A 27,111-nucleotide genomic window follows, 5' to 3' on the forward strand; every position below is an offset into this window, starting at 1 on the left:
TCGTAATTCCGTCGAGATTCAAGCAAAATACAGTAGATCGTAGCTCCGAGAAGCTGATTTTCAGACAGCAATGGCGGAAATGAAGTTGCATCTTTAGATCGCAATCATCCGTTGTTTTTACAACCGTCAGATGCTCCAGGACTTGTCTTAATACCGCTCAAACTCACAGGACCAGATAACTATGCCCTGTGGAGTAGAGCAATTTCATTGGCACTCCGGGGAAAAAGCAAGCTAGGGTTTGTGGACGAGACTTGTGTAAAAAGAATATACAAAGGAGAATTGGCCGAATAATAGGAAAAATGTAATGCAATCGTGTTGTCTTGGATTGGGAGCACCGTGTCAAGCGAATTGATGCTAAGCATTGTTTATGCCTCAAATGCCAGAAAAGTGTGGAATGATTTCTAGGAGAGATTTGATCAATCAGATTTGACAAGGATCTATCACCTCTGGACAGCCATCGCAACCTTAAGACAAGGTACTGACTCTGTCACTAGCTATTTTTAAAAAATAAAGGACTTGTGGGATGAATTGGATGTGTTAGTACCACTGTTTTCATGTGACTGTGAAGAAGCTCGACCTTCAGTAGAACACCTAAGATCTCAACGTTTTCTGCAGTTCCTTATGGGACTAAATGAAAGTTATAGCAATATAAGGAGTAATGTGTTGGCGAAGAGGCATGTTGTGACTGTTAATGAAGCCTATATGACTCAAGAGGAAAGTCAGAGGTCTTTAGGTGTCATTGATACTCATAGAGAACCACTCACTATGCTAGCAGGGAGAGGACAAGACTTTAAAGTAAGGAAACCTAGAATGGTTTGTGAATATTGTGGGTATAAAAGACATCTTAAGGAGAATTGCTTCAAAATAATTGGATATCCAGCTGATTTTAAGAGTAAAAGGAAGAATCAACCTACAGGTGGAAAGGTGTATACTAACAATGTGAATATGAATGCAAACAGTGAGGAAGGGAAACAAATGAATGTGCAGATACAAGGAGCAGGGTAGTTCTTCACAGAAGAACAATATCGACAATTGGTGAGATTGCTGTCAAAGCCAACAACTGCAGAAAGTTCTGATAATTTTGCAGGTATAGTCTCTCTATTATCTGATGCAGGTATGTGCGATTAGGTAATAGATACAGGGGCAACACATCATATTACACACTGTAAGGATATCCTTAACAATGTTAGAAAAGAAGATGACCAAAGGAAACATGAAGTGCAACTTCCTACTGGAAAGAAGTCTCAAATAACTCACACAGGAGAGGCCTCCATATTAGGCAATAAGACAGTAAAAAATGTCCTATATATGCCAGACTTTAAATTTAACCTATTATCAGTGTCTAAACTAACAAAGGATTTATGTTGCTCAGCCACATTCTTCCCTGATGCTGTATATTATAGGATCTCTACAGTGGCAGGGTGATGGGGATTGGTAGAGAGAATAATGATTTGTATCTTCTTAAGGAAAACATTACAGTGGTAGCTGCAGGAGTATCTCTGAGAAAGGAAAAGGAAACTGAACTTTGGCATTTAAGGCTGGGACATGCTTCAATAAAGGCAATGCAACATATTCCAGAGTTACAGAATAAAGTGGATGTGAAGGCACAAGAGGACTGTCAAGTATGTCCAATAGATAAACAATGTAGGCTAAAATTTCCTGTTAGTAGTACTAGTTCTACTGAAATTTTCAACTTGTTCACTTAGATGTTTGGGGACCACGCAGAGTACCTATATATGATAGAAAATATTTCTTTGTTATTATTGTTGATGACTATAGTAGGTACACTTGGGTATGTTTGATTCAGTCAAAGGTTGAAGTACTAGTTGTAATAAAAAAACTTTGTTGCAATGATTCAAAATCAATTTGGTATGATTGTAAAGGTGTTGAGTTCAGATAACGACACTGAGTTTTTTAATTCACACTACAATGAATTGTTAGCCACATTGGGAATAGTACATCAGAGTAGCTGCCTAAATACCCCTCAATAGAATGGCACAGTTGAGAGAAAGCATAGGCATATATTGGAGATAGCAAGGGCACTGAAGTTTCAAAGCTCAGTACCAATAAGGTTTTGGGGAGATTGTGTAAGAACAGTTATTTATCTGATAAACAAGCTGCCCATAAGAATATTACAAGGGAAATGTCCATATGAAGTATTACATGGGAAACCAGCAAGGATAGATCATCTAAGAGTATTTGGATGTCTTTGTTTTGCAAGCAATTTACCTGGAGGAGATAAATTTGCACCAAGAGCAAGGAAGTCTATTCTTATTGGCTATTCAGAAACACAAAAGGGTTACAGATTGTATGATCTAGACAGTAAAAGAATATTTGTCAGCAGAAATGTTACATTCAGAGAGCATGTATTTCCTTTCAAGGAAAATATGCAAATTGAAGAAGAAGACCTCTTTCCAAATACTACACCATCAGTTGCTCCAACTGATACCATGTCTTCCCAACCTACTCTTCATTCAACTATTGAAGGACAACTTTCTACTGAGGGAGTGACTACAATAGATCCAACAGCAACTGATCCTGAACAGACAATCATTAGTGAACAGACAATAGATTGATTCTGAACCAGCCATGAGTCTAGCAACAGGGATTGATGATGTTGAGGATCCAGCTGCAGAGATTGAAGATGTTGAGAATCCAGCAGACACAAGCCAATCATCTGATACTGAGTTGCATACTAGAAAATCCAACAGAGCTTCTAGACCATCTATCTGGCTAAAGGACTACATTACCACATGCAAGCCACAGTCGAATCCACATTGTATCTCAAACTCTATATCCTACACTCATTTGTCTAACACCTACCAGGCTTATTTAGGAGTGTTTGCAGCTGAAGATTAGCCTAAATCCTTCAGCCAGGCATGCAAGAACAAGAACTGGATAAAAGCAATGTCCTAGGAAATTAATGCTCTTGAGGACAATGCTACTTGGGAGATAGTTGACTTGCCAATAGGTAAACGTGCTATAGGATCTAAATGGGTGTTTAAAATAAAACACAAGGCAACTGGGGAAATAGAGAGATACAAATCTAGATTGGTGGCTAAGGGATATACTCAACAAGAAGGTTTGGATTATCATGAAACTTTCTCCCCTATAGGAAAGATGATAACTGTGAGGATAGTGATCAGCATTGCAGCATCCAGAGGTTGGAACTTGTTCCAAATAGATGTGAACAATGCCTTTTTATAAGGAGACCTATATGAGGAAGTCTATATGGATTTGCCACAGGTTTTCCAGAAACAAGGGGAGAACAAGGTGTGCAAGCTGCTGAAATCTCTATATGGCCTCAAACAGGCCTCAAGGCAATGGAACATTAAACTTACTGATACTTTATTGGAAGCTGGATACTCTTAAAGTGCTCATGATCACTCTCTATTCACCAAGAAGACAGTTTCTGACATTGTTATAATCCTAGTATATATGGATGATTTGCTTATAACTGGAAGCAATGCAGAGTTGATAGGGGAGGCTAAACAGACTTTACACAGCTCTTTCAAGGTGAAGGACTTAGGAGAACTTCGTTATTTCCTTGGAATAGAAGTTCTGAGATCAAAGAAAGGGATACTGCTCACACAAAGAAAGTATGCTTTGCAATTGATCTCAGAAGCTGGCCTTGCAGCAGCCAAACCAATCTCTACTCCCATTGAACTTAATCAGAAATTGACTACAATTGACTATGACAAGCATGTAGGTGTCAAAGGGGAAGGGGAACTGGCGGACATTGGAAGCTATCAAAGACTTATTGGGAAGCTACTCTACTTAACCATCACTAGACCAGACCTCAGCTTTGCAGTTCAAGTGCTTAGCCAATTCATGCAACACCCCAAACAATCCCATTGGAATGCAGCATTACGTGTAGTCAGATATGTGAAATCAGCTCCTGGCTTGGAATTTTGTTAAGTGCTGGTCCTATCGAAAACATATCAGCTTATTGTGATTCTAACTAGGCCTCCTGCCCAAATACCATAAGATCAATCACAGGATACATCATCAAATTGGAGAATTCACTACTTTCCTGGAAGTCCAAGAAGCAGCAGATTGTGAGTCGAAGTTCTGCAGAGGCTGAATACAGAAGTCTAGCAGCAACATAAATTACTTGGTTTCTGGGACTGTTAAAGGAACTTCAGGTTCATGTTCATCAACCAGTTCCCCTGCATTGTGACAGTAAGGCAGCCTTGTAAATAGCTGCCAATCCCATCTTTCATGAGAGGACCATACACATAGAAATATATTGTCATTTTGTTCGAGAAAAAAATCAAAGCTGGACAATTAGCACCACGATATATCTCTACTAGTTTACAGCAGGCTGACCTTATGACCAAAGGTTTAGGATCAGCACAAGATCACTTCCTATTGTCCAAGCTTGGTGTGCTTGATGTGTTTCACCCACCAGCTTGAAGGGGAGTATTGAGATACATATCAATTGTATATAGGATCAGCTAAGGGGCCTAAGTGTACAACTTTAGAAAGCTTTGTCCTAATGTGGAAAGGTTGTTATAGGCGGTTAGAAGTGGGTGTTTATATAAGAGCCCACACGTGTATTTCTTCTTCTTCTTCTTAGATCAATACAACAGTGTTTTCTTCTTCATCTCATTTCCTCTCTAGATTCATCACAAATTCACTTGCATATTGCATTACTGTGTAAATTCGATTAGTTTTATCATAGTGGCTACAATTTTGAAAATAATGACATCATATCCACACATATCAAAAGAGTTCAATTTTCTTGTTTACGCAATGTGTTACGACCACACATAGTTCTTTATTTCTCTAGATTCCCTGATTCTCTTCAACGTTAACAACTTCCAAAGTATTATAATACTATAGTTTAATTTTTTATATACTAATAGTGTAAAAGTAACCTTCTACACTATCAGGTCAAATAAGAGAAATTACAAGTAACCTTTTATAGTACGTGTGAACTAGTTACCTAAAAAATAAGATAAATGGTCATCTTTAATTGGTTATAATGTACTGATATAAAAATTCTTTACGCCATCGATATAAATATAGATAGGCTAAATCCTAAATACTAACATCAACATTAGACAATTTGACGGATTGCAATTAAATTACTACTAGTGTTTACAGGGCACGTGGGGATGTCGTGAATTTGATATCAAATTGCAATTAATTTTATTAACAGGGTTGTGTTGTGCACGTGGCCATGTCGAAAACTTTGCGTCTAATATGTCCGAGTCTGTTAATCTCATTTTTATACTCTTCTTCACCTGCTCACATATTTTAACGGTATAGATTAATAAAAGCGTCATGATTAAGGTCCTTCGCATGCTAATCAAAAGATTACAATCCTAAGATTCTTGATTATATGTTCATTAACCTTAACAAATTATGTTTAGCTGTCAGCTTCTCCCTAAATCTTCCACTCTGACATGTATAATCTAATGAAACTTTAATAACTCAGCACATGTGCTTCCACTTTTTATATTCGACTTAATTTTATTTGTACTAACTTCAATTTTTACATCCCTAGATTCTTGGCTATGTACCCTTTAACCTTTAGTAATTAATATTGTCTCTTTTAACGGGCACCCAATAATTGACATAATAGTTGCTGAAGTAGAAATGAAGATCATAGGATCATATTTGATCCCTAGCAAAGAGAAAGAAAATTACGATTGGTCCAACACTATTATTATAAAAAGCCAAAAAAATCTTATACTTTAACAAGAGATCTTGGCACCTAGTCCTACCATAACTCATAAGCAAATATATTTCTATGTACTCGATTGAACATGTATAGACCTATTATAAAGCGTCTCTTTTTTTGTGCTAATAACTTAAATTTTTAATGATATAATGCATACTTTAGAAACAAGTCAATGAAATATGGAGGAAGAAAAAAAAAGTTTGAGCAATGTATATATAATAATTCATTGCTACATTATTTCTCTTTAAAAGCTATGGGAAGGGAGGTGCAGAAAACTTGTGGAGCAGGCAAAGCTTCAGCTAAAGAGCAAAGCTTTCAATAAAAACGACAAGTGTCTCAGGTTCATGCACAATCCTTCTAAAGTGAACAATTTGCGTTGTGACATTTGAGTCCAAGGGTCCATTGATAGCCATTGAAGCAATCAAAAATAGAATATGCCAAACTCTCCACATTTTTGTCTATCTCAAAGAGGTCCCACTTTATACCACAACAGAAACAATTGGTATATTTTTAGAATTTTTGGACCCTCCATACGTTGTTGGGTTTTGTTTGGGGGAGGGGGGAAATTAAGGAGAGTTGTTGTAGAGTTTGTTGAGTCAACAAGTGGACCGTTTGGTTTGAAATTGGACCATATATGTCAAGATAGAAACAATGACAAGGAAACTTGAGAGTCACAAACACACGGTAAGAAGATTCAATTATTCAAAGTTTGGTTGTGTTGGCTGGTAGCTAGTAATATTGGTCAATAAATTTGGGTCTTCTTTTGACATTATTTGGTTAGCTATAAAAGGCTACTCAAGTAGTAGTTCTTACATAGGGAATAGATTATATTTCCTTTCCTTAACGTCGTGCCACTAAGAAGAAAATCAAGAATATCTTACTTTAATTGGTAAGAACTTGGTTTTGGGACCATGGCTAACTCGGCAATTATGTGAGTAGGTAAATAATGTTATCTTGATATAGTTTAGGACTGAATCGCTTTTTCTCGAGATTAACAACGAATAATAATAACTTCAGTATAATCTCATAAAGTGGGGTCTGGGAGGAGTAGAGTGTACGTAGACTTTACTACTATCTTACGAAGGTAGAAAGATTTTTTCTGATACCCTTACATAAAATCTATGAAGAAAAAAAAAAGACTTTCGTTCCGGCAAGAGCTATTTTGCTAGAAGTCAACCTTCTACAACAAAAATATTTGCATTGTTCCGCTAAAAAACATTTTTTACAGAGCTCAGTGGACCGCTCGTCTGACTTAATAGGTGGTGGTATCACACACTTTCCCAAAGAAACTGTATGTGACACTAAGATGAAATCAAAGAAAATGTGATTAATAAGCCTCTTATCTTATTTGTTGTAGGAATGAGCATCATGTCATGCATTCTTTTATTGTATTTGGTGAAAAAACCATTCTTGTTTGCCAATGAATAAAACCATGACTTTTCTATCATCACCTATAATTAGGATTTAGGGGTGTCAAATGGGCGAGTTGTATCATCTTGATTTCGGCCACATCTGGCATTCATTATTTTCAACTAAGCAAAAATAAAAATAAAGACGCTGTAAATGAAAAAAGTAAAACAGATTCACATCTAGAAAATAAGGACAAATAAAGAATCTTTAGTCTATGCAGTAATACTTGTAACTTAGCAAACTTCCAAGTAAGAAATAATCAATTATTATAAATTTCCAAGTAAGAACTCCAGGATTGATGTCAACAGCAGATGGAAACATAAAAAACTAGCTACCTTATATGTGTCATTTACAACTCTTCAAGATTTATTCATACCAACGATCTATCACTGCCAATATTCTTTCCCTTCATCTATCATATAACAGAGAAGCTTTTGATCTGAAAATTTCCCTACTTTATCTCCATGTCCATGAACTCTTCTTTACCTTCTCTTCAGGTCTTGAAATTCCCTGAAAATGCAAAAGAAACAGTGCACACTATAGTTTTAGATAATATTATTGGCAGGGGCGGAGATAAGGCGGCGGAAGGGGTTCGTCGCCAAAGAATTACACTGTAATATAAGGTCAAAATTATTTTTTATACATAAATTGTAAATGTTGAATCCCCTTGACATATTCGTGTATGTACTTTTAATATTTCGAATCTGCTTGTTAAAAATCCTGGCTTCATTAATCAATGGGAAGAAAAGTATGATGAAGAAAATTAAAGACATACACGAAAATGGGATCGAACATTTTCATCTGTTCTGTTTGGTGAAAACCCAATACTTGAATTGGAGACACCAACTACTCTTCTCCTATAAAATCTGCTAGTAGACTCTTCACTACTTGAAGAAGAACTTGACGCCAATGACGGAGGACGAGGCTGATCAGTAGTTGAAAAAGACAAAGGAACCACTTGATTATCACCATCATCTTCGTCACTGCTTCCGTCATCATCTTCATCATCATCTTCTTCTTCATCTGTATCATTATGATCAAGATCATGATCTGCCCCATCATTATTTTTGTGAAAACATGTCTGGCAAACAGAAACAGTAGGACCAAGTTTAGAGCCAGAGCCAGTCCATGGGGTAAGTGATTGGCAAGAATTGCAGAGAAGATTTCTTGAATGCTTAGCCACAAGGAAATTAGCTGCGTGAACTCTGGCATCACAATCCCAACAAAGACTGGCTTGATCTGATTCACAGTAAACTCTTGCTATACTATTGCATAACTCACATTTCTTCATTGCTCTCTTTATCTGCAGAAACACTTCACTGCTATATCACACATATAAAATATACACAAAAGAAAGAAAAGATTTTTAATTTTGCTATCTGAATTTTGGAGTCAATCCTAAGTCTCTGGAGTTAAAATATGATGTTACAAAAATATAAATGTGTACAAGGCTACAACCCTGAGTGGCCCTTATATAGAAAAGGTAAAAAAAACTTAGCAGTCACATCACGAACCCCCCGCAACCCCCCCCCCCGCAACCCCAGGCCATCAACCACACCCTTTTTCCTTTTTTAAGTTTTGTTAGTGTCTAACAACTGTCCAATTACTAAAAATAGATTTTCTCTAAGTTTTAAGCTAATTCTTGAGCCAAGAAAAAATCTGGACTAGTTTTGGGCGTGGTATTGTGGTTTACTTATGGATAGGACAGGCCTTGTCTCCCATACGGTTAATGGCGTAAGCAGCACAAACGAGGACCACTGGTTCAAATATTTTTGAGTCTGTTACGATAAAAATCAAAATATGTTGGATGTCTACTCTTTCTTCATGATCTTTCTCTCAAATGGTTAATGACATATTAATGACATATTTTTTATGTTCAATGACATATTTTCTTCACTTTTCATGCCTATATAAAAGTCTTGTAATAGATAGGAAAATACACACAATTGAAGAAGAAAATCGCTTCCTTCTCTCTATCTCTATTCTTGTTCATGTTTTACTAAGTTGCTTTTATTTCTTGTTCATGCTTTACTAAATTCATTTTATTTCATAACACGTTATCAACACGAGTCTCTAACCAATTGTATATATATATCTACAAAAAATTTCCTATATCCAGAAAGATTACAATTAGAAGCCATACATATCATCACATGGTTAAATGTAAAGAGAAACTACAATGGTAAGTAATGAAATGTAAGAAGGTATGATTATCTTATACTTGTCATTCCTTTAAAATCTCATATGCACACAACTTTGTACTACACCTGTATTGCATAAGCACATATTAATATTACATCTTTTATATCACATGAATGGAATAAAATTTTCGAAGTTCTATATGTTAAAATCATAGTAGCAGTTAATTGTTGATATAATGCATGTCATGGTAACCAAGGATATTTTATATAAATTGTCTTATGCATATTAATGTGTTAACTATCTTCAATCTGTCCTGCCGCTTTTAACATTTTCTTTTACTTGGATGAATATTTTTTTTCTTTTGGATTTTTACACTTGCATATAGTACCCAAAAAAAAAGAAATAAAAAATAAAATAAAATTGATCGTACTGATTAAAAGCATAAATCATCTTGAAGAAAACAAGAAATACTTCAGATCTTTATCTAGGTTGATTAATTACTTCTTTGAAGTTTGGAAAACAAACCAACTATTGAGAAAATATACTTCATAATTTATGGTCGTATCATTTGAAAGCAAACAATGATTAGTATGACTACTAGGAGAAGTATTTTTGAATATTCATAACCTACTTGATGTTTGCTACTAACTTAACATTTTTAAGTATTTTATATGAATGATGCACAAGCTACAACTGGTAAGTTGTTACCTATAATGTCACCTTTCAGGTAATATAAATGCTGAATTTATGTATTAGTACTATATATGTGTTGTTACCTATATGGTGTACTTTTGATAAATTTATTCACTAATTGCTTGGTTGAATTGAGTGAAGGAAAGTCATGGCGTTAAATCAAATCCAATAGGTAGGGTATACCCCGAAACAACAATATTTTTGAGAGAGACTCAATAAATATTATGACAATGATTTTATGATCCTTCTAAACTCTAATAGAATTTAGAAAAAATATTCTGACTACAAACGATTGTATTTCATATAGATGCTACAAATAATTAATAAAGCTTTACGCTGATTTGAGATTTGTACACTTATTTAAGAAAGCAAATTTGATTTGCTAAGTTACAAATTAGTTGTGTATAACTTTTTTGGCATGTGATTGAAATTAAGGCTTGAGAATGAATCTCAATATTGTTTAGCCTATTATGCCATTAATTGAGGAATAGACATCGGGATCAAGTCCTGATGCTCCATAATGATAAGAGTTGAGTTTGAGTCCCAATTTATTATGGCCTAACATGCTTTTATATTGGTAAGACATTGGGTTTGAGTCCCAATGTACCATATTGATGATATAATGATGACTAAAGAAAAATAATATATTTTTCATGAAAAAGTATGAAAATTGTCCCACTTGATTTGCTCCATTCTTGAAGTGAATGTGATAACAATGCATAATAAATTTCAATGAAGACAAGTGGTTGAACAATGAACGTGGGCGTTCCAAATACCAAAATAATAATAATCATCACTATGATTATAAATGGAGAACAATAAGAGTTCTCAAAATAGTCCTTCAAAATGTGATGACAATGTTTACCATCAAATTGGTATGAAAATAATAAAGCACGTCGTTGATTATGATCCATTTCTTGAAGAGAATGTGACTTATGATAAGCATTGAGAATGCAAATCCATTCCTAAAGTTGAATGTGGCAATATGTGATAAAAGCAATGAATAAAGACATGCAATACATGATTATATGAATACCACACAACTCACCTCTAAGGGAGGTTTGAGTAAAATAAAGAGAATAAATATTATTGTGTGATTACATGAATATGTCATTGGTCGTGTACATGTGATATGCCAAATATTATTTTGCCATGCCTTATAAAAGTTATTAAAGGCAAAATTAAAGCAAGAAATGATTTTGCTTATGATGATTTTGACCATGACAATTTATTATGATATAATTTTCTCCGTGAAGGAGACATTTACCATATGAATGGTATGATAAAAGATCTTGTAGTACAAAAGTTGTTAAGAACTCCGGAAAAACTAATTTGTTACTACCCGGATGAATAAACTTATTCATGACATTGATATTGTAAAGTCTCAAAAGAAACTTTTTGAGTTTCAAATATATAAGTCAAAGTGATTGGCATATTGAGACTATAAATGAAAGGAAGATTGAATATATTCATATTTCTATAATCATACCGGGTAAATATGAAAGGTTACCCGATCTTCTTTCTATTTGTACTGCACAAATATAAGCATGATGCTGGAATCATATGCCACAAGTAAACTAGAGATTTACTAAAATAAATATTAATTGGCATAACCGGTTGACCATATCGGTTCAATTATGATGCGAAAAATTAATTAAGAATTACATTGACACATATTGAAGAATAGAAGATTGTTCAAGAATTCTCTTGTGCTGCTTATTCTCATGATATACCAGCTAAAGGTTGAGATTGAATCCTTTGATTTCTGGAAGGAATAAAAGGTGATATATATATGGGCCCAGTCACATGCCATGTGGACCGTTTACTATTATATGATTTTAATAGATGCATCTATTTTATGGTCACATGTGCATTTGTTATCAACTTGCAGTTTGGTTTTTGCAAGATTGCTTGCTCAAATTATTAGAGCATAATTCCAGAATATAAATTATGATGATTTATCTTAATAATACTGGTTTAAATCCAAGTTGGTTTAGCAGAAATTATATGCCTCCAATTATAGATAAATCATTGGTTATGAGAACAAAACTCCCAAAAACGAAATTTGGTGTGAGATTTATTATCTAATATACAACAACACTTGTACGCATCTAGCCAAGTTATAAAAATTTCTCCCTATCACAATCGGTTCAGGGTCAGGAACCAAATAATTTCTATATAGAAATATGGATATGCTATATGATTTAATTATGCTACCAAAATGCACAAAGATGAGTTCCCAAAGATGGTTGGAAAATGTGTTGGTGATCCCAACATTAGGGGGAGAAAATGGGCAGCTAAGAAAGTGATACGTGAAATGAATTATTATGAATACATATAGATCCTCGTACAAGAAAATATAAACTTGAAATTCAAGTGATAATTTATTTACAAATTATTGCCAGACGCATTTGCTGACCCAAAGCTAAATGTCATATTTCAGCTGCTAATGCTCCAAATAGAATAAAGTCCATGAGGGACAGAGTCTATGGCACGCATGAAGTGTAACAGACCAATCGGTTCCAAAGATAAAACTCCTTGAAGAAAGAGAGGGGCAAATATTCAAAATGGTCATAATAAGGAGGCAATTGTCCTAGAAGAGCACCACGACATAACACTTCATAAGACCTCATGGGAGAGACTCAGGTACCTGAAAATAATGAAATAAAGAGATTTCAATAAGTTATGTCTTTATTGGGTAATAATGGAACCGACATAATATGATTGTCGACGATGTTGTTAATATAATGTAGTGCTCAATATGATTAATATTGACGAGGATCTTGAGATCAAATCTGTCATGAAATATGGACGGATAGAAGATTGGCCAAATAAAAATACGCAACGAAATTGACTTCACTTGAAAAATGTGAAGTCGGACGGATAGTCCAACACCTGAAAGTATAAAGTCAATTGAGGTATAAATGTGTTCTTGTGCGAAAGGTTCAAGTCGATAGACATAAAGACGACTTGTGGCACAAGAAAATTAGTAAATATCCTCACATTGATTATATGGAGACATGTTCTCTTATAGTGGATATAGTCACTTCAGGTTTTAATCTGGAAATATATGAAAAACTTGATATGCGTATAGTGGATATCATTGAAAGATTTAAATTGTCTTGGAGCATATTAAAATTTCCAAGAAATTTATTAAATAAAGCTTCAAAAATCCTTATACGGATTGAAACAATCAGGGCGCATGTGGTATAATCGTCCGAGAGAGTACTTGTTGAAAGAAGGGTATAAGAATAATTCAATTTGTCCTTGTGTCCTTATAAAAGGATATGGATTTGAATTTGTTATAATCTCCATGTATGTTGATGATTCAAATATCATTAGAACTCCCGGAGAGCTTTCTAAAGCAGTAGACTGTTTAAAGAAAGAATTTGAAATGAAAGATCTTGGAAAGACAAAATTTTGTCTTGGTCTACAAATTGAATATATGAAAGATAGAATTTTTGTCCTTCAATCAGCATACACTAAAAAGATTTTAAAGAGCTTCTATGTGGATAAAGCACATCCATTAAGTACCCTGATGATTGTGAGATTACTCGATATAAATAAAGATCCACTCCGACCTCATGAAAATAATGAAGAGCTTCTTGGTCCTAAAGTACCATATCTTAATGCAATTGGTGCATTAATATATCTTACTAACACTACAAGGCATGACATAACTTTTTCAGTTAATGTCTTAACAAGATATAGCTCCGCTCAAGGAGAAATTAGAATAAAATCAAACACATATTGCGTTATCTAAGGGGGATTACCGATGTGGGCTTATTTTATGGCAATGATTGCAATACCGATCTTGTTGGTTATGTCGATGTGGAGTATTTATCTGACACACACAAGTCTTGATCTCAAACATGTTATGTGTTTACATGTGTGGCACTGTCATATCTTGGCGATCGACTAAGCAATCAATCGTGGCTACTTCTTCTAATCATGCTGAGATAATTGCTATTCATGAAGCAAGTCGAGAATGTGTATGATTGAGGTCTACTATACATCTTATTCGAGACAAATGTGGTTTGAAGTGTGATAAATTACCCACAGTTTTGTATGAAAAAAATACAACATGTATAACCCAATTAAAGGGAGGATTCATAAAGGAGTTAGGACAAAGCACATTTCGCCTAAATTATTGTTCACACATGATCTTCAAAAGAATGGTGATATTAATGTGCAACGGATCCATTCAAGTGATAATATGGCTGATTTGTTCACCAAATATCTACCGGCGTCAACCTTCAAGAAACTAGTGTACAAGATTGGGATACGAAGGCTCAACAATGTGAACTGATGATCTCATCAGGGGGAGTTAATACGCGTTGTACTCTTTTTCCCTTACAAGGTTTTGTCCCATTGGGTTTTCCTTGCAAGGTTTTTAACGAGGCAACCAAAAGGCGTATTTCTAAATATGTGTACTCTTTTTCCATCATTAGGATTTTTTTCCCATAGGGTTTTTTCCTAATAAGGTTTTAACGAGGCACATTATTTATGGACATCCAAGGGGAGTGTTATGATAAAAATCAAAATATGGTGGATGTCTACTCTTCCTCCATGATCTTTCTCTCAAATGGTTAATGACATATTCAATGACATATTTTCTATGTTCAATGACATATTTCATGACATATTTTCTTCATTTTTCATGCTTATATAAAAGCCTTGTAATAGATAGGAAAATACACACAATTGAAGAAGAAAATCTCTCCTTCTCTCTATCTCTAGTCTTGTTCATGTTTTACTAAGTTGCTTTTATTTCTTGTTCATGCTTTACTAAATTGCTTTTATTTCATAACAGAGTCTAAATTTTGTGCACTCTCAGTGTTTTTATACCATTTAATTAAGTTGACCTATACTATTATGCAATTATAGCAAGTCCAATATGGTAAACTGAAATTAGAGTAGTTATCTATTATAACAAGTTAAATTATATTGGTATTGTAGTTTTTTTCTTTACATTTGCGCCGTATATTACTATTTACGCAATAATGTTACATGTTTAATGTAATTTGACAAGCTATAATAGCTCAAACACATTCCTAATGCCAGTGAACATCTTTTACAATAGTTAACTGTAGAGCTGACGTGATTGTGTATATATACTTTTCATATAGCTAGCGAATAAAACTTTAAGTTCTTCTACGTATTAATTGAATTTATAAAAATTGGGATGTTGTTATTGGTTGTCGTAGAAGCAAAATCTATACTTATTTTATTAAAGATGAAACATTGCCTATGGAACCCATGAATGAAGATTCATGGAACCTTTCTAATGAGGCTACTTGCACAGAATTAATATGCTTCATGAAATACTGTTTCTAGTTTAGACCGTCAATTAGAAAGATAACTATTTATTACATATTTACTGTATAATTTTTTAATGTTGTAAACTTTGATTAGATTTTTTTGCCGTATTTTTGGCAATTTTTGAATAAGTATTCGCTAACAATTTATTACATATTGGCTTTCATGATCATTTACAATGTTGAAATTGAGAAATTATATGTAAAAATAAATTTCTCATGTGTAAAAAAAGAGATTAAGAGCTTGTTTGGCTTAACTGATTTAGAGTAGCTGATAAGCATTAAGTGCTAAAAAGCACTTTTAAATGCTGAAGCTAATTTAAAAAATAAGCAGTTACATGTTTGGATAAAAGTGTTGAAATTAATAATAAGCAGTTGAAGAACTGGGTATACGGAGAGTTTTGTTTTAAAAAGAAGTATTTTTGGGATAGAATAGTAAATATTTTGGTCCAACCTAAACTGCTTATAAGCTGAAATTTGATAAGTTGGGGGAGACCAACTTATGGCTTTTGACTTATTTTTGGCATATAAGCACTTAAATTATATGCACTTTTAATTTTACCAAACGCGTAGATAAACCAAAAAGTATTTATAAACCAGTTTGACCAGCTTATAAGCTTAGCCAAACACCCTCTAACTATAATTCATATTTTATTTTTTTAATTTTAGGAACGATGTCAACGTGAATAACTGCAGAACATAACCTGCTTGGATTGAAAAGTTCTTTGTGAAAGCTCTGTTGAAATTAACCGAGTCTGTGTTGTAAATTGAATGCTTAGCAACTTTGGGTTTCGGAAATCTATCCAAAATGTTATGGAACTATAGAGAATAAGTAACCCTAACCTTTTCCAGTATTATTTTCTGAAAAGTTATCCAAACAAATAAGTTTTTTCCCAAATATATTTTCTGCAGCGTAAACTTTTTTAAAAGAAAATAAACGAAAACCGAATCCAAATGGCATCATAAATAGGTTTGTTTGCCTGCTTTTTTCGACGGACAAGGATGAGTTATGGCCCAGCATAGTGACGATGATGTAACTTTGGGGGTCCAAACAGAATAATAATGTCGTAGAGTATCGCTAAAACGTCCATACAAAAGTTTAAAAAAAAAAATATTCACTCATAAAACGTTAATGGACATCATAAACTTTTGATGAATTGACGAGTAGATGCTTTGTTATACCACCACATTAACGTGGGAGAAATTAACACATCGCCATTTATTACACAATCGTTGGTTTCTTAGAATATCGATTTTGGAATCTCAGTATTTAATAAAAAAAATACACGATACATGTTATTCGTTTTACAATAGCATTTACAAGTCTGTCTTTATATATATTTTGTTTGTCAAGCCAATATAGCAAAGGGATGATCTAACGCTGATTTTTGTGTAAATAATCATTAATTATGCTTAGAAATGAGTTGAACACGTATATGAAGTTTTGGATTTCATAAATTTATACTACATTTTTTACTAGTTACTCTATTCATATTTTTATTTGATTGAACAAGATTTCATATGTGAGTTATTGTTTTTTCCCTACTGAAATCTTATTAACTCTTTTACAATCACAGTCAACTTATTCGATACACGTATACAAAAAGGGCAGTCTGGTGTACTAAGTTCCCGTTTTACGCGGGGTCCGGGGAAGGACCGGATCGCAAGGGTTTATTGTACGCAGCGTTACCCTATATTTCTGCAAGAGGTTGTTTACACGGCTCGAGCCTGTGACCTCCTCATATTTTTATACAAAAAGAAGAACAAATGTGAAAAAGGAAGTGCGGCTTGCTGCTATCACATGCTTCATCTAAATTGATCCATAGATTGAGACTTATCTGTATATTAATTAAGGTTATATTTGTTGAGGATTTTAAGATGGAAAAGTTTTAAAAAGAGGGCAAATGGGAAATGGAGGGAAAATAAATTTTTTGAGTACAATTTTAAGTTTTCCTCTCTTGAAACATTGTCCCATATTGGAAGAGGAAAAAAATTTTGGTGGGTATATATACAATTGCTCTTCTTATAGCTCTTAAAGAGTTAAGAAGAAGGCAAGCCTCGCGCCGTCGTCGTCACCGCTCGGCTCGGCTTCGGCTTCGGCTTCGATGATCGATTGTTGATTAATGTTTTGGACCAAATTTATTTGTTAATAGTGAATATTAACGTAATATTATCCGTGTTTGTAGCGGATGTTTTCCAATCCGTGGATAGAATCCAAGTGTCCCACCAGTTCATCCAAGTGCATGCTCCATTGTCCATTGGCAGCCTAGTGCTCCAGGAGTAAGTGCTCCTTCCACCATGTCAAGTGCTTCCTCCATAACAGCCTAGTGATTGCTCCACCATGAGTGGTGGCTGGTCATTCTCTTAATAGTTGACTGCACTATAAATATGTGCAGTAGTTGTTAGAGCAAGGACACACAACACAAAAATAGAAAAACGGAATAAGAGCTGTTAGGAGAAGGCACAGGCAGAAACGAATTTGAGAGCTTGACTGTCGTTGATATCCTCTTCAGTAAGAACTCAACATCGGCTATAAATTGAATACCTTCCTCTCAGAATTTCCATTCGACTTCTGAGTTCTCCTCCTTTGTTGTGCATTGTTTTAAACTACAAACAAAGCAACCGTAAGTGTGATTTGCTGCCGAACTTTGTGTTCACTGAAACACTGGGGTTTGAAGTACAGCTACACCAATGTGTAATTCATTCTATCATGGGAGGAAATAATCCATAACCTTGGGTACTAGGAGAGGATTAAATTCGTTAAGGAAATACTGTGAATTCAGTGAACTCGAATTAATTACTCTTTCATTTATATTTATGTTTATACGCTAACGTTCTTTTCTCCAGAATTATTATTTACAAATACATCAAGTAAGAAGATAGCAACCAACAAGCTTAAGGAATTTAATATCTTTATTTCTGTATTTGTGGTATACTTACTGTTTTGGAGATTAAAGCCTTCGTGGCGTTTTGTTGGAGAACTTACAGTTCTGAAGACTAAAACCTTTGCGGTTTTGTCTACTCCCATTTTGGAGATTAAAGCCTTTATGGCGGTTTATTGGAGATTAAAATCTACGTGATAGCCTTTGTGGCGGTTTATTGGAGATTAAAATCTACGTGATTTATTTCCCTCCAAGTTTAAACGTTTGTTTGTGTCATTCTTTTACAGAAAAAAATGGCAAATGACAATGGAAACCGAGCTATTCCGATGATGACTGCCAATGCATCGACAAACCGAACACCGGCATTGGCACCGACAGAAAAACCCGGAAAATTTTCCGAGATTGATTTCAAGTGCTGGAAGTAGAAGACGTTCTTCTACTTGACTACGTTATGTCTATAGAAGTTCATCAAGGAAGATGTTCCTGATCTGCCCGATGAAACTCCAGAGAATGAACGCTTTCTCGTGATTGAGGCGTGAAAGCATTCTGACTTTTTGTGCAAGAAATATATTCTTAGCGGACTGGAGGATAATCTGTATAACGTCTACAGTAATGTAGAGACATCAAAAGAACTGTGGATTGCGCTTGAAAGAAAATACAAAACTAAAGATGCCGGGATGAAGAAATTCGTTGCCGCAAAATTTTTGAACTACAAAATGATAGATAGCAAGTCTGTTATTACCCAAGTCCAGGAATTGCAAGTGATTATTCATGATCTACTTATTGAAGGTATATATAAAATAAATACTGATGTTGAAAGTAAAAATTTTAGTATTTTTACTAACGGAATTTTCATTGAAGGTCTTGTCATCAATAAAGCATTCCAAGTTGTAGCAATTATTGAGAAGCTGCCTCCTTTGTGGAAGGATTTCAAGAACTACTTGAAACACAAACGAAAGGAGATGTCCCTTGAAAATCTCATTGTTCGGTTGAGAACCGAAGAGGACAACAGAGCAGCTGAAAAGAAAGGCCGTGGAAACTCAACAATAATGGGAGCAAATATTGTTGAGGCTACTTCTCAAATTAAGAGAAAGAGGAAGCAAGCTTCTAGGCCAAGAAATAACCCAAGCAAGAAGCGGTTCAATGAAAATTGCTACAACTGTGGAAAAACTGGACACAGATCTGTAGAGTGTCGTGCTCCAAATAAAGACAAGAAGAAGGGTCAAGCAAATATGGTTGAAAAGCACGAAGATATTAATGACTTGTATGCTATGCTTTCTGAATGCAACTTGGTAGGAAATCCTAAGGAGTGGTGGATTGATTCTAGAGCCACTCGCCATGTTTGTGCTGTGAGGGAAGCATTTTCTACATATGCTTCTGCTGGACCGGAAGAGACATTTTCTATGGGAAATGCTGCTACAACAAAAATTGAAGGATATGGGAAAATATTTCTCAAGATGACTTCTGGCAAGGTCATGACTTTGAACAACGTCCTTCATGTTCCCGAAATTAGGAAGAACTTAGTCTCTACTGGACTTCTTGTAAAACACTGTTTCAAGTGTGTTTTTGTATCCGACAAGGAGGTGATAAGTAAGAATGAAATGTTTGTAGGAAAAGGTTACCTTACTGAGGGCCTTTTCAAGCTGAATGTAATAGTTGTCGAAAATAATAATAAAGCTTCAGCTTCTTCTTACTTACTTGAGTCAAATGATTTATGGCATGTACGTTTGGGTCATGTCAATTATAAAACCTTGCGGAAAAAGATTAACTTGGAAGTATTGCCTAAGTTTGAATGTGAAAAATCAAAATGTCAAATATGTGTGGAATTTAAGTATGTTAAACATCCTTATAAGTCGGTTGAAAGGAATTCAAATCCTTTAGACTTAATTCACATAGATATTTGTGACATGAAGTCAATACCATCTCGCGGTGGAAAGAAGTATTTCATAACTTTTATTGACGGCAATACTCAATATTGCTATGTCTACTTACTTAGTAGTAAAGATGAAGTAATAGACGCATTCAGGCAATATAAAAATGAAGTTGAAACACAACTTAAAAAGAAAATCAAAATGATAAGAAGTGATAGGGGTGGTGAATATGAATCTCCTTTTGGAGAAATATGTCTAGAATATGAAATTATTCATCAAACAACAGCCCCTTACACGCCCCAATTCAATGGGATTGCGGAAAGAAAGAATCGTTCATTAAAGGAGATGATGAACGCATTGTTGATAAGTTCTGGTTTGCCACCGAACTTGTGGGGGGAAGCCATTTTTACGGCTAACCGGATACTAAATCGAGTACCCCATATCAAAACACAATCCATTCCATATGAAAAATGAAAAGGAAGGAAGTCCAACTTGAATTATTTGAAAGTGCGGAGGTGTTTGGCAAAAGTGCAAGTTCATAAACCCAAAAAGGTAAAAATAAGACCGAAAATAATTGATTGTATTTTCATAGGATATGCGACCAATAGTAAATCATATCGATTTCTGGTTCATAAATCAGAAAATCCCAACATTCATAATAATACGATTATAGAATCAGATAATGCTGAGTTTTTTGAAAATATATATCCGTATAAAAAGGAATGCGAGTCGATTGGTGAAGGATATAAATGACCTCGGGAAGAAACAAAAGAAAGTACATTTAATTAGGGGGATCCAAGACGTAGTAAACGTCAAAGAACGTCTACTTCGTTTGGACCAGACTTTATGACTTTCTTATTGAAAAATGAGCCTCGAACATTTAAAGAAGCTATGTCTTCTTCGGAATCATTGTTCTGGAAAGAGGCAGTCAATAGTGAAATAGAATCCATATTGAACAACCATACATGATTGGTTGATTTTCCTCCTGGAAATAAACCTTTTGGTTGTAAATGGATTTTTAAAAGAAAAATAAAAGATGATGGCACTATTGATAAATCTAAGGCAAGACTTGTTGTCAAGGGGTATATACAACGAGAAGGTCTTGACTACTTTGATACATATTCTCCAGTGACAAGAATTACGTCCATACGATTGCTAGTAGCTATAGTTGCAGTTTATGGTCTTGAAATTCATCAAATGGACGTAAAGACAGCCTTCTTAAATGGAGAATTGGAGGAAGAAATCTGTATGGAACAACCTGAAGGGTTTGTGGTTCCAGGTAAATAAAAGAAGGTATGTAGACTTGTTAAGTCCCTCTACGGACTAAAACAAGCACCCAAACAATGGCATGCGAAATTTGACCAAACAATGTTGTCAAATGATTTTAAGATAAATGAATATGATAAATGTGTGTACATTAAAAATGTTCCAAATCACATAGTCATTGTTTGCCTATATGTGGATGATATGCTGATAATGAGTATTGAAATTGCCAACATAAATGCGACTAAGCATATGCTAACTAGAAAGTTTGTTATGAAGGACTTGGGAGTTGCGGATTTAATTCTGGGGATTAAGATCCAAAAGACTCTTCAAGGTCTGACATTGTCACAATCTCATTATATTAAGACAATACTTGAAAAATTCAAGCACTTAGGGTTTAAAGCTGCAAAGACTCCAATTGACGTGAATTTTGCATTAGCAAAGAACAAAGGCCAAATCATATCACAATTGGATTATGCTCGTGTGTTGGGATGCTTAATGTACATTATGAATTGTACACGACCAGATATAGCTTGTGCTATAAGTAAACTGAGTCGATACACGAGCAATCCAGGTCAATCTCATTGGATGGCAATGAAACGAGTTTTGGGATATTTAGAACATACCCAAAACTTTGATTTGCACTATAGTAAATATCCTGCAATGATTGAAGGATATTGTGATGCAAATTGGATCATCGGTTCAACTGATTCGAAGTCCACAAGTGGATATATATTCACTATTGGTGGAGGAACGGTATCTTGGAAGTCGTCCAAACAAACTTGTATTGCCCGCTCTACAATGGAGGCTGAGTTCATAGCCTTAGATAAAGCCGGTGAAGAAGCTGAATGACTCCGGAATTTCTTGGAAGATATTCCATTTTGGCCTAAACCGTTGGCACCAATATGCATATATTGCGATAACCAAGAGGCAATTGGAAGGTCTGGGAGCATTATGTATAACAGTAAATCTCGTCATATACGACGAAGACATAAAACCGTTAGGCAACTACTCTCTAGAGGAATTATCATGATTGACTATGTAAAGTCAAGTGATAATGTGTCGGATCCACTTACAAAATGCCTAACTATAGAGGTAGTTGAGAAATCATCGAGGGGAATGGGACTATGGCCGAGAACAAGTCATTGTGGAGGTAACTCTACCTAGAAGACTGGAGATCCCAAGATCTAGGTTCAAGGAGATCAAACAAAGTCATTAATGACGGTTCAACATTGTCAACAAAAATTTTGGTCCATTCTCGTAATGAGACAATGTTCAGTACCAAGGATAAAACATTAAGGCTTTTTAATGATTTTTAAATTTGATACGGAGTATATCAAATAGTGTATCTACGGGATGACACGTTTAGGAATCACCTATGTAAGTGTGAAGTGTTAGCCGCTTCAAGGAGAAGTTTGCAAGGCCAATTATCTACGCACTTATGAAATCAGGCGGTGTTCATGGCTGAAACGAACACAACAATGAGAACCAAAGACGGTTAAGAGTTGATTGTGTGACTTATGATTGTCTAGGTATACACTAAAGTTCAACGGTTCAAAGATATCAAATCTACCGGTTGACCGAGTATTTCCGACATAAGTTCACTACGGAAAGTTCAAAAGGAAACCTACTTATCCAGATGCAATTAATCCTTGCTTGCAAATCACACAAGTTTTTCATGCATACTTCCGTGATATAGTCATTCCCCATTCATGTGGGGGATTGTTGAGGATATTAAGATGGAAAAGTCTTAAAAAGAGGGTGAATGAGAAATGGAGGGAAAATGAAATTTTGAGTAAAATTTTAAGTTTCCCTCTCTTGAAACATTGTCCCATAGTGGAAAAGGAAAATGATTTTGGTGGGTATATATACAATTGCTCTTCTTGTAGCTCTTAAAGAGTTAAGAAGAAGGCAAGCCTCGCGCCGTCGTCGTCGTCGCTCGCTTGGCTCGGCTTCAACTACGGCTACGGTTTCGGGTTCGGGTTCGGATTTGGTCAAATGATCGATTGATTGATTAATTTTTTGGACCAAATTTATTTGTTAATAGCGAATATTAACGTAATATTATCCGTGTTTGTAACGGATGTTTTCCAATCCGTGGATAGAATCCAAGTGTCCCACCAGTTCGGCTAAGTGCATGCTTCATTGTCCATTGGCAGCCTAGTGCTCCATAAGCAAATGCTCCTTCCACCATGTCAAGTGCTTCCTCCGTAACAACCTAGTGATTGCTCCACCATGAGTGTTGGCTGGTCATTCTGTTAATAGTTGACTGCACTATAAATATGTGCAGTAGCTGTTAGAGCAAGGACACACAACACAAAAATAGAAAAACAGAATAAGAGCTGTTAGAAGAAGGCACATGCAGAAACAAATTTGAGAGCTTGACTGTCGTTGATATCCTCTTCAGTAAGAACTCAACATCGACTATAAATTGCATACCTTCCTCTCAGAATTTCTATTCGACTTCTGAGTTCTCCTCCTTTGTTGTGCATTGTTTTAAACTACAAACAAAGCAATCGTAAGTGTGATTTGCTGCCAAACTTTGTGTTCTCTGAAACACTGGGGTTTGAAGTACCGCTATACCATTGTGTAATTCGTTCTATCCTGGGAGGAAATAATCCATAACCTTGGATACTAGGAGGGAATTAAATTCCTTAATGAAACACTGTGAATTCAGTGAGCTCGAATTAATTATTGTTTCATATTTATTTACATTTATACTCTAACGTTTTTTTCTTCAGAATTATTATTTACAAATACAGTAAATAAGAAGATAGCAACCAACAATATTCTTATCCAATAAAAGGAGAGACATGAAGGAGCAAGCTACAGAGGAAAATTCGGCTAAATCTAAAATAAGGATAACATATAGAAAACATGACCCACGCATCTATAGTTGTGGCTGGGGAATGCTGAGGCCCATGCTTTTCTAGAACAAACTTTATATCACCCAAAGAAATAATAATAATGCGTAGCCTCCATGCTCAAGTGTAAGGTTAGGTCCATGGATAATCATGTTCCTAATTTTGTCTACATATATGGTTTTTTAATGTCCCAACCTAATTTCAAATGTTTCTTTCATTCTCTACATAATACACCAAATATTAGATGATTTCTCGATGCGAATATTTTTGTTTTGATTTGGAATGATGTCTTTTGGTGGGATGTCATTTCAAAAAAAAAAAAAATTACTCTCGATATTTACATCAAATTATATTACGTTATGATGCATAATTAATTAATAAATTGAGGTGAAAATATATATTAATTAATTATGAGTAAATAATAAAATGTATCTAAAAGATATATGTCATATAAATTTTTAATTTGGTGTAAACCATCTCCATCTCCATCTCCATCATCGCCAATTTTTAAATTCTTGTTATTCTATTACACATGGAAAGGAAAAAGGAAAGAGAAAAGAAATAGCTAGTGAGAATCAAACTCTTATCTGAAAGACTTGTAAACTGAAAACCTTTGTGGTCAGCTTCGTCTGCCACTTGGTTTGGCTCTCGAAGGTGTTCGTGTAGATATCTGTATTCGATGTGGCAGCCACCATTTATTGGCCCATGAATCAACTTGGCCAGTTGCCATGTACTCTCAACTTTAGGCCTGGTGCTTTGCACACTTCTCTGAAATAGTGTAGACTGAAGGCTATTTGTCAAACCAAACAAACTACAAGGCCCACAAGTATCACATGGTCCATTCCAACTTTATGTAGCACACAGTTTTATTATTCAGCTCTTTACTTCAAAATGTCATGTTTATAAGTTTGATTTAGTCTTTGAACCTCTAAAACAAAAAGTGAATGAATAAGCTCGGGAGAGATTAGTGTACATCTACTTTTTACTTAATCTTCACTAATCACAAACAGAAACTCGGGTTATTCCAAAGGACAAACAATCAATTTCTTTTGTGTTCGTTTACTTTAGTATAGGTTTCTTTTTTTTTTTTTTTTTTTTTTTTTTTTTTTTTTTGCGTCTGTGTCTGTCGTTAACTGAACTTTCCATGAAGATTTTTAATGTGAAATCTTTACATAAATAGCCGGTTATATTTACAGTTTATTTGTTCTAGTCATATACATAGATTGTACATTGATCATATACAATTATACATAGATAATACATAAATTATTCATATATTATGCCTTAACTGACTATTTTTTTAGTTTAAGCAGTTGGATGAGCGGCTATTTGTGTTAATTCTTCTTTTAAAATGTTAGGTCTCACGGGCCACAACTTCATGAGGCCAGTGGGCGGATTAGGTCTTGGCAGAAAAACTTCAATTTTAAATGGACTGAATCACTGAAAACATCCAAGTGTAACTTTATCCAACTAGCGGGTTGGGTTGATCTGGTCCACACTTTTAAATACAATAAGAACTGATTCTGATCACATCGATTTCACTATAGAAACATAAATGAGATTTTTACATGCCTAATCCTTTATTTAGTATTATTTTCATTAATAATATTATTCTTTATTTATTCTATAAATGGAAATTTCTTTTACAATTCTAGCATATTTTAAAAATAAACTGATCCTCATATTAGTTTTATTCTATTAATATTGATATCATTTCTCTCTCATCATTATAATAAAACCTTTTTTTGTACACTCTTTTGTAACGACGCCTCCCCTTTATTTGTTACTACGTTCTATGTCCATTCTTACATATAAAAAAATAAATTTAAATATTTTTTACTTATATTTATACAAGTATATATATATATTAAATTTAAATTGTTCATAATGATTATACGACAAATATACCTTATATATTTTCAACTAAAATATGAATACATTTTTTTGTTTATATTTTGTATAATAATATTAATAATGTGATTAGCTGGAAATTTTTCTTATGGGATGTTCATGGTATGTATAAAATATGAATATTCTATGCTAGAAATATACCATAAATGTGAAAATCTTCAAGAAAAAACCTATGCATATACTAGTATATTTGTAGAATATTTGCAGTATAATACTTAATCACTCTAAATATACACTATATGTATTTTATATATTTTAAAAATATTTACAATGTCAATTAATATACTTTTTACATATCATTAAGATTAAAAATATACACACATGAAAGAATCAAAAATCAAATAATATAAAATTAGTCAAAATACATGTTAAATAATATATATATTATCCAAAAAGCAAAAAGAGATGAAATCGGTAGTGTTGGGGGATTAAGGAAGTTTAGGAGTTAAATAAGGAACAAATCCTTATGTTACAAAGGTGCGAAATTTTAGGCATATTGTTGGGGTTTCGGTTTTGGTTAGAATATACTATAGAGGAAATATTTTTGCTGTTACTATTGATATATTAAGTTTGCTGCTACCAAGATGTATTATGTTTTTTAATATTGCTTAGTTATGTAAAGAGCCCAAAATAAATAAAAGAAGAATTAACCTAACTAGCCGATCATACAACAGTTTAAACTCAAAATTACTGATAGGTGTATACTATATGTATAATTTATTATATATATGTACAATCGTATATAATTAATGTATATATAGATTAGAAAAAGTAAACCGTAAATCCAACTGGCTATTTGGGTAAGGATCCAAAAATAAAAAGAGGGCGGGAGCCGGGGACTGGGGAGAAGTTGTTCGCCCATAAAGTTCTAATAGTTGGTAATAAAAAAGTCGAAAAAAGTGCTGGAAACCTAAATGAGGGAAAGGAGAGCCAAACCCAGGATTAAAAATTGTTAACCAATTGACAATGTTAGATTTTAAAATCCAACAAGCACGCAGGTTGGAGTTCCCTTCATAAATATATACTATAAAGTAACATAATAAGGGTAACTCTCAGAATAAAAGGTGA

General features: G+C 34.3%; 1 protein-coding gene across 1 annotated transcript; it reads right to left on the reverse strand.

Moving 5' to 3' along the window:
* Positions 1 to 7,348: 7,348 nt before the first annotated feature.
* LOC107763696 (uncharacterized) lies at positions 7,349 to 8,540 on the reverse strand. The gene is made up of 2 exons (XM_016582192.2): positions 7,875 to 8,540; positions 7,349 to 7,609 (listed from the first exon to the last, which is right to left on the reverse strand). Exons 1-2 carry the CDS (start codon positions 8,388 to 8,390, stop codon positions 7,556 to 7,558), a joined length of 570 nt encoding a protein of 189 aa, XP_016437678.1. The 5' UTR covers positions 8,391 to 8,540; the 3' UTR covers positions 7,349 to 7,555.
* Between the last annotated feature and the right edge of the window lie 18,571 nt (positions 8,541 to 27,111).

Source organism: Nicotiana tabacum, chromosome 3 (genome assembly GCF_000715075.1).
Source record: "Nicotiana tabacum cultivar K326 chromosome 3, ASM71507v2, whole genome shotgun sequence".
Taxonomy (NCBI): domain Eukaryota; kingdom Viridiplantae; phylum Streptophyta; class Magnoliopsida; order Solanales; family Solanaceae; genus Nicotiana; species Nicotiana tabacum.